Source organism: Engystomops pustulosus, chromosome 9 (genome assembly GCF_040894005.1).
Source record: "Engystomops pustulosus chromosome 9, aEngPut4.maternal, whole genome shotgun sequence".
Lineage (NCBI taxonomy): Eukaryota > Metazoa > Chordata > Amphibia > Anura > Leptodactylidae > Engystomops > Engystomops pustulosus.
This window is the reverse complement of record NC_092419.1, coordinates 13,828,612-13,836,842: the sequence shown is the minus strand read 5'-3', so window position 1 is coordinate 13,836,842 and position 8,231 is coordinate 13,828,612. Positions and strand designations below refer to the sequence as shown.

The 8,231-nt window shown below is 42.9% G+C and overlaps 2 protein-coding genes across 2 annotated transcripts; both read left to right on the top strand.

Moving 5' to 3' along the window:
- The first annotated feature begins 562 nt into the window (after positions 1–562).
- Positions 563–1,486, top strand: LOC140077537 (olfactory receptor 8D1-like). Its single transcript, XM_072124789.1, has one exon. It carries the CDS (start codon positions 563–565, stop codon positions 1,484–1,486), a length of 924 nt encoding a protein of 307 aa, XP_071980890.1.
- Positions 1,487–6,794: 5,308 nt separating this feature from the next.
- Positions 6,795–7,757, top strand: LOC140077536 (olfactory receptor 8D1-like). The gene has a single exon (XM_072124788.1). The coding sequence runs from the start codon at positions 6,795–6,797 to the stop codon at positions 7,755–7,757; it is 963 nt and encodes a 320-aa protein (XP_071980889.1).
- The last annotated feature ends 474 nt before the right edge of the window (positions 7,758–8,231 follow it).

Sequence of the window (8,231 nt, the reverse complement as noted above, 5' to 3'; positions counted from 1 at the left end):
CTTGTCTCTCAGTCGACCTCTCCTCGGATGAGGCATAAGCAGGGGAATAGTTCCAAGGGATAAGGATCCATCATGGTGGCAACTGGAGCAGTAGAGGAAGGGACACTGTGATTATTCATCACCAGACCACAATATCAAGTGCAGTTCCCCAAATGTAGAAACTACCCAAAATGTGAATCTCCAAAAAGGTCAATATAGTTTCCTCAATCATAAAAATACATTTTGTGCATATAGTATAGAAGCAATAAGTAATGTAACAGTTCGGGCACAGCATTTGGTTTCGGGGGAAATCCCCATGGCCAATCATAGCCATGGCTAGTAGCTAGGGACTTTCATTCACCGGATTGGCTGCTCGGCCACCAATCCAGGAGTACATCCGGGTCAGCTGGCTAAATCCAAACTAGGACATCGGGTCCACTCATCTCTACAGGTTACCAATGATCTTAGGTTCAGAAACATAACATTGTTTGAAAGTCAGTGGCAAATTTAAGACCAAGTTAATTGATAGGTAATTAACTTTTATTCTATTAACTTTTCCTTAAGTTCAGCAAATTCCAATATCATGAAGATATCCAACAACTCCATGGAAAAATATTTTATTATTAAAGGTATATCAGATGTCCACAAGCTACAACTTCCACTCTTCCTTCTGGTTCTAACCATTTACCTCATCACTCTTGGAGCCAACATGACCATTGTTCTACTGATCGTCTTGGATCGTCATCTCCACACCCCCATGTACTTCTTCTTGGGAAATCTGTCAATGATGGACATGTCTTGTTCCACTGTAGCTCTTCATAGACCTCTCATTACATTCATATCAAGAGACAGATCTGTCTCGTTCAGGAGTTGTTTTGCCCAGCTGTATTCATTTTCGGCCTTAACATGTGATGAGTTGTTGATCCTGACTGCTATGAGTTATGACCGATTCGTTGCCATCTGCAACCCCTTGAGATACATTGTGGTTATGAACAACAAGGTCTGTTCTCTTCTGGCCTGCATGTGTTGGGTCATAGGATTCCTAAACATCATACCATGTCTCTTGGAGATATCGGAATTTACATGCTACACATCACTGGAGGTCAACCATTTCTTCTGTGATATTATGCCCATTGTAAAACTTTCTTGTAATGACACTACCAATTTGGAACTGTACATCTTCATAGCCGGCGCATTATTTGCTACTTTTACCCCACTTGTTCTCACATCTATATCTTATGTCTTCATTATTAGGACCATATTGAGGATACGGTCAAGTTCTGGCAAACGGAAAGCCTTCTACACATGTTCTTCACACCTAACAGTGGTCACCCTTCTCTACGGCACTTTGTCTTACCAATATTTCCGACCCATTTCATCTGTCAGTTTGGAATCTAATAAACTCTACTCTTTGCTTAATACAGCTGCAGTCCCCATACTAAACCCCCTGATCTACAGCTTCAAAAACAAAGATGTGATAGCCGCCATGAAGAGGAGGTTTTGTTGAACCTTATTACAAATCAACTTAAATGCTGTTAGGTTTAATAATCCTTCGAGAAACAACCTATCTTGCCAAGGTGGTTTCTGGACAATACTGCTTATTATTATGAAGTAATATAGCATATCGTTAATGTAATATACACACATCATGTATGGGTAATGTGCGTCCTGTAGGGAGTGCTAGTCATTTAAGAAATCCTTGCAGTTTGCCCCAAGCCAATCCCCAATACCTGGGGAGCTTTCGGAGCCCTGTTGGTTTCTGCTCAGGTGTTTCATGAAAACTAAACTACAGGTGTTCCCAAACTGGACCTGCTGGAGAGATAAGCTTTTTTTTAATCCCGAGACGTGCGAGTCCTAGTCACCATGACTGTCCTGCACACCTCTGTTTCCCTGGGAGTTCTCTCCTCTTACAGATCGGGCTTAGCTATCTATGAGGAAGTAAACCTAACACTGAATGGCTAGGACTTGACTGACAACCAGTGTTAGGTACTGAGGGGGGACTAGGTGACACTTTGCAGCGCAGCTCCTGAAATGTGATTGAGTAGAGCCAGTGAATCACTGTCACAGTTTGGATCTTGGAGCATGTGCGGCATGGTGGCAACGCCACTGTGCATCACTCCCAGAGACAGTCAGTTCACAGCTGTGAATTTTTGGTGGGGGTCCCCTTATGAGTAAAGTGGTGGGGGCGAGACCCCTAATTTTACCACCAAAAACTTGGAAAAACTATTGACTCGAGTATAAGGGTGGGAAATGCATTGGTCACAGCTCCCCCAGTATATAGCCAGCAAGGCCCCAGTAGTATATAGTCAGCCAGCTCCAAGAAGTATACAGCCAGCAAGCCCCCAGTAGTATACAGCCAGCCTGCCCCCATGTAGTATACAGCCAGCCCCTAGTAGTATACAGCCTGCCCCCCAGCACTTAAAAAAAAAAAAAACTTATATACTCACCCTCCGATGTCGGAGCGGCTCCCTGATGTCCCCGATGTCGGCGGGTCCTGTCTTCTTTCTTACCCATGGCTCCTCTTCTTTCTTCTGTCATGCACACGGCCATGTTTTCTTCCAGCAGGTGCATACTGTGAGGCGGCCGCTGCTGACGTCATAGTATGCGCCGGCCAGGAAGATAACATGGCCGCATCCATGACAGAAGAGAGAAGAGGAGCCGCAGGGAAGAAAAAAGACAGGCCTGCGCCAACATCCGGGCCATCGGGGTGTGGAGCATCAGGCCGCCGGAGAGTATATAAGTTTATTTTTTAATAGACTCGTGTATAAGCTGGGGGGACATTTTTCAGCACATTTTTTGTGCTGAAAAACTCGCATTATACACTCGTGTAGTCTAGACCTACCTAGTCTTGGTGCTCGGTTCTGCTTATTCACTGGGTGAGTTGGTTGGATGGACCCGACCTGGAAGTCCATCAACCTGCTGCTGTCTACTAAATCCCCCTCCTTGACCCAACCCTACAGTCAGTAGCACACTGGCCCAGTTTGTTCCCTGTGCAGAGTAGGAAAGGGCGATCACTGAGTCTTGGATGGTGCAGAAAATCTGCTGATCCTTCAGTGAGTACTCACTGGCTTGTTGAACTATCTCAGGCAGCTTCTCTACAGATACCTGTGAAGAAGAACGTGTCACGATGGGAGAGGGGCCCATAAAATCACCACCTCAATGCCAGTTTCCTGGCTTCTCTGACCTGGATGTAATTTTTGACATGTCAGGACTGGGAGCGAAACAGGTGGTGGATGGGCACGTGAACACCTGACCCGGCAGAAATACTATAGTCTCTGCCAGATCACACCTGGTCTAAACAGGTCGTACCTGGTGGAGACTGCGCCAGTATTTACTACGAGGCAGAGCCTCTCAGTAGATATGGGTGCTGGGGGGCTGGCTGGGAAGGGGTTTGGGGTAATTTTAAGAATGGCGTATGACTCTCTACAGTCATTCACTGTTACTGTAAAATTAAACAATAGCCCGTCACCTTTTCTACCTCCAAGGCCCCCCCAAAAAAATCCAAAGTAGTTTTATAAAAGTTTATAAAAATACTGATCATAAAAAGTACAACACAAATTTGACATTATTATAATTCCATCTCCTTCTACCCAAAGAGTTCATGTACGACACCCAATAAGACCCTGTGGGCCACATGTATCACTCGTTTTTTCTGTTGTTTTTGCTCCTTTTCATTCTGGCGCACCGTTTTTGTGCCATTTTTGTGACTAAACGCCAAACTAGCCACAAAGCAAAAATAAGCAGCTTTCCCTCATCTATCTTATCAATCCAGATGTTTTGCTCCGCCTAATGATATTCATCACTTGCAACTTTGTCATTTAGGCCCAAAAACAAGCACAAAAACACTCCAGCCCGAAGGTGGCGTTATCTGAGAAGAAAGCACTGAGCCCCTTTGCAGAACAGCTCATTTCTAGCAGCAGAGCTCAGCCAGACACTAGAACATATATTACAGACATGAGATACACTGCAGACAGGAGCTGCAGACTCTATTTACAGTTCATCACCTTCTATTTACAAAACATTCTGCAAAATCCTGAGCTCAGAGCAAGAGCAGTGTGTCTGTGCAGAATTACAGGGGTACAGCAGGAGATCAGCATTGGGGGATCCCCTCCAGGAGAAGCCACTGCGGAGGAGGTCACTGGGTGCAGGGTGTCACACACCTGGGTGCTGCTGTGAGTGTTATCTTCATTCTGGGCTGTGGGAGAAGCAGAGAGGAGCTTGTAGCAGGATCACATGTAAGTGCCCGAATCTAACATTGCGCCTAAACTGTGTTAATGTAAAGTGATTAATAAGAGGCAGGAAATTACCTTATCACAGTTGGTGATAATTCTGACAAAACAGTGCGCCAGAATTTAGGCGCACAAAAGTGATAAATGTGGCCCTATGATTTCTATGTACTACCTTAAAGGCCCATTTCCACTCCAAAAAAGAACACTTTTCCATACACTAAATTGGTGTAGGAAATCTCTTTATGTCAAAGTTTTACTCAAAAAAGTTAACTTGAAAACTAGTTACTAGTTACACAAACTTCACTTCCCACTGTGGACTAATTCCCAGATGTTCTTAAAGAAAACATTTGGTCTGCAAAGATGATAAATGTGCAGAGCCTCGTGTGATGCTTAGGTGAATTCTTCACACCTGCAACTTCTTCGGCCCCGTGACCAGGTAAGGGGAACCTTCTTCTTTGTGGTTAAGTTAGACTTTTTTTTGACAAAGCAATTAGTGCTCCTATTGTTCTGCTACATTACAGACCGGATCCACATACAGGCGCCATTAATTTCATATGTCACAATGTTTCATGGCTCTTGGTAATGATGACTGTACTCATGGATCTGACCGGTGCTCTCCAAGTTGTAAAACTCCAAATGCAAGACGAGACCAAATAGCACCCGGGCCTGTTTGGGGAAATATAACATGTGTTTTTGTGCTCCAGAATAAAGCACTGTGACCAGGGCCGGTGCCAGGTATACCCGGGCAAGTTTTGGGGCCAAGAGCTACTGGGGTGGGGCACAGTCCCCAACAGCCTGGAATTGCCTTGACAGGGGGGCTTTATATAATACAACTATGATGGGGTTGTAGATAATTAAACTATAAGGGGCCTATATTTACAATAACCATGACAGGGTTTTTTGAACTGATAAACTAGGGAATATTTTTCAGAATTTTTAATGCCCCCATACGAGTTCACTGCAAAGGGGCCAAGGCTGTATTGCCCAGGGGCCTAGTGAAACCTGGAGCCGACCCTGACTGTGACATATATTTGTCTCAAATGATTAGATCTCATTTGTGACCCATAATGAAAGGAGACTGAGAAAATGTGACAGAAGGTCCATGGCTTCATCTCTGCACATAGAGTCTCAGCTTGTAAGGGTCCGAATCGCTTTTTCCCGACGCGTTTCCCGAATATTACTGGTTTTCCCTGAATTACCCCGGGTTTTTGGCGCACGCAATTGGGTTGTGGTGCATCAGCGCCGGCATGCACGCGACGGAAATGAAATCAGAGAAACCACCGTATTTTTTAAAAAAAAATGTGTCGCTTGACATGCACTTACCTGCACCCACGATAGCTTGGTGAACTCCAGTGAACTCCGACGGAATGGTTGTAATGGGATGGTTGTAATGGTAAAAATAGTCTATTGGTCTATTTTCACCATTACAACCATCCCGTGGTTTTTTGGGCTGCACGGCTACTGAGAACAAATGTAAAGAAAAAATAATTTTTCCTTTGGATTTTATTACAAGAAGATGTTAAATTAAAGTTTCAATGTTTTAACCTTCATTTAGTGCGAAATTCTTCTTCTCCTGCATTACCTTGGTTTCCGTGGTCCCGAAACAGCAGCCTGCACATTTGGCGGACATCACATCGTTGAGCGCAAAACTTCCTTTTTCTATTTTTGAACTAAAAGTTACAGATATGGAAAAGAAAAAAAATTCTTTCTCAAATGAGTCTTTGCCTTTTTTATTGTAATGTACAGGAAATTTGCGTCTGATAATATTCTCAGATCTGTACAATAAGACAATAATCACTCCCAGAGATGATCCCATAGACAATGATGAAGTCGTTACTGGTGAAATTTTACATTTTAAAAATTTTCCGAAGTATTTTTTATGTTGCATAGAGGTTATTTTTCATTTGGCAAACGAAAACCTTTGTTTTTAGCCTTGAAAAGTGAAGTTTTTTTCAATTGCAGCTGCTCAGAGTAGGTGAATTTTTGTGCCTTTTTTGCGACTTTTTAGGCACAAATTAGTGATAAATGCCGAGAAAACATCTGTATAGCAGCCGCTCACTATGTCAAATTAACGAACTGCTTCAGATTATTGCGCAAAAAAATGCTAGAAACAGTCTAAAAAACTATGATTAATGTCCCCCATTGAGTTCATGATATGGGGCTCATTTATCTGTAGTCAGGACATGTGTGTGGGTCTTTTTTGCTCTTTCTGGGTTGTAGACATTTATCTTAGAGGGTGATTGTATATCAGATATTTTTACACATTTTGAAAAATAATCACAAAAAGGTCGCAAATTCTTCTGCAACGCCCTTCTAAACTTTTGCCTACACCTGCTCGAGACTGCAATTCTATTGCAGTTTGCATCAAAATTTAGACTTTTTTATGCATCTAGATTTTGAAGATCTATCAGGTGCAACATGGAAACATTCTGGTGTGGCTAACTTTCCTAGACGAGTGGATAAGTTGCACATTTTGGCAAAAACTCAGAGAGAGAAAAAATAGAAAAGCCCAAGATATATTAAAAATTGTATATGATTAAGTCTAGTAACTAAAACATTTTTAGGGTAAAGGAGACTTCAAATATTATGGCGTCTACCAATGACTCCATGGAAAAACATTTCATCATTAAAGGTATATCAGATGTCCAGGAGCTACAACTTCCACTCTTCCTTCTGGTTCTCGTCATTTATCTCATCACTCTTGGAGGTAACATGACCATTGTCTTCCTGGTGACCTTGGATCGTCATCTCCACACCCCCATGTACTTCTTCTTGGGAAATCTGTCAATGATGGACATGTCTTGTTCCACTGTAGCTCTTCATAGACCTCTCATTACATTCATATCAAGAGACAGATCTGTCTTGTTCAGGAGTTGTTTTGCCCAGATGTATTCCTTCTTAGCCATCACGTGTGATGAGTTGTTGATCCTGACTGCTATGAGTTATGACCGCTATGTTGCCATCTGCAACCCCTTGAGATACATTGAGGTTATGAGCAACAAGGTCTGTTCTTTTCTGGCCTGTTTGTCTTGGATCTTGGGTTTCATGAACATCATTCCATGTCTCTTGGAGATATCAGGATTTACATGCTACACATCACTGGAGGTCAACCATTTCTTCTGTGATATTATGCCCATCATGAAGCTTACTTGTAATGACACCACCAGTTTGGAACTGTACATATTCTTAGAGGGAGTATTATTTGCCACTTTGACTCCATTCATCCTCACTTTTATATCTTATATCTTCATTATTAGGACCATATTGAGGATACGGTCAAGCTCTGGCAAACGTAAAGCCTTCTACACGTGTTCTTCACACCTAACAGTGGTCACCCTTCTCTACGGCACTTTGTCTTACCAATATTTCCGACCCATTTCATCTGTCAGTTTGGAGTCCAATAAACTCTACTCTTTGTTTAATACGGCAGCCGTACCGATATTAAACCCCCTGATCTACAGCTTGAAAAACAAAGATGTGATAGCCGCCATGAAGAGGAGGTGTCGTTGTTTTAAAACCAGTCCAGTAGAAGCCAAAATGAAAAAGTAGGAGCAGAGGAAGATGTCTTCTTCTGAATATTTTTTATTATTAAATACGATGACATCAAAAATGTATTTATTTTTTTCAAATTATCGTAAATTTTTTAAAAGCTATTGATTGGCACCTTGTAAAGATGAGAGTTACAGCAAGCAACATACTTGGGGTCATTTACTAAGGGCCCGATTCGTGTTTTCCCGAGTGTTACCCGAATATTTCTGATTTGCGCCGATTTTCCCTATATTGCCACGGGTTTTTGGCGCACGCGATCGGATTGTGGCGCATCGGCGCCGGCATGCATGCGGTGGAAATTGGGGGCGTGGCCGAACGAAAACCCAATGGATTCGGAGAAACCGCCGCATTAAAAAAAAAAAAAGTGTCGCGGGACTTCATCCAGGATGGCTCGGTGAACTTCAGTGAGTTCCGATGCTCTTCAGTGCAGCAGCGACACCTGGTGGATGTCGGAGGAACTGCCTTAGTGAATCG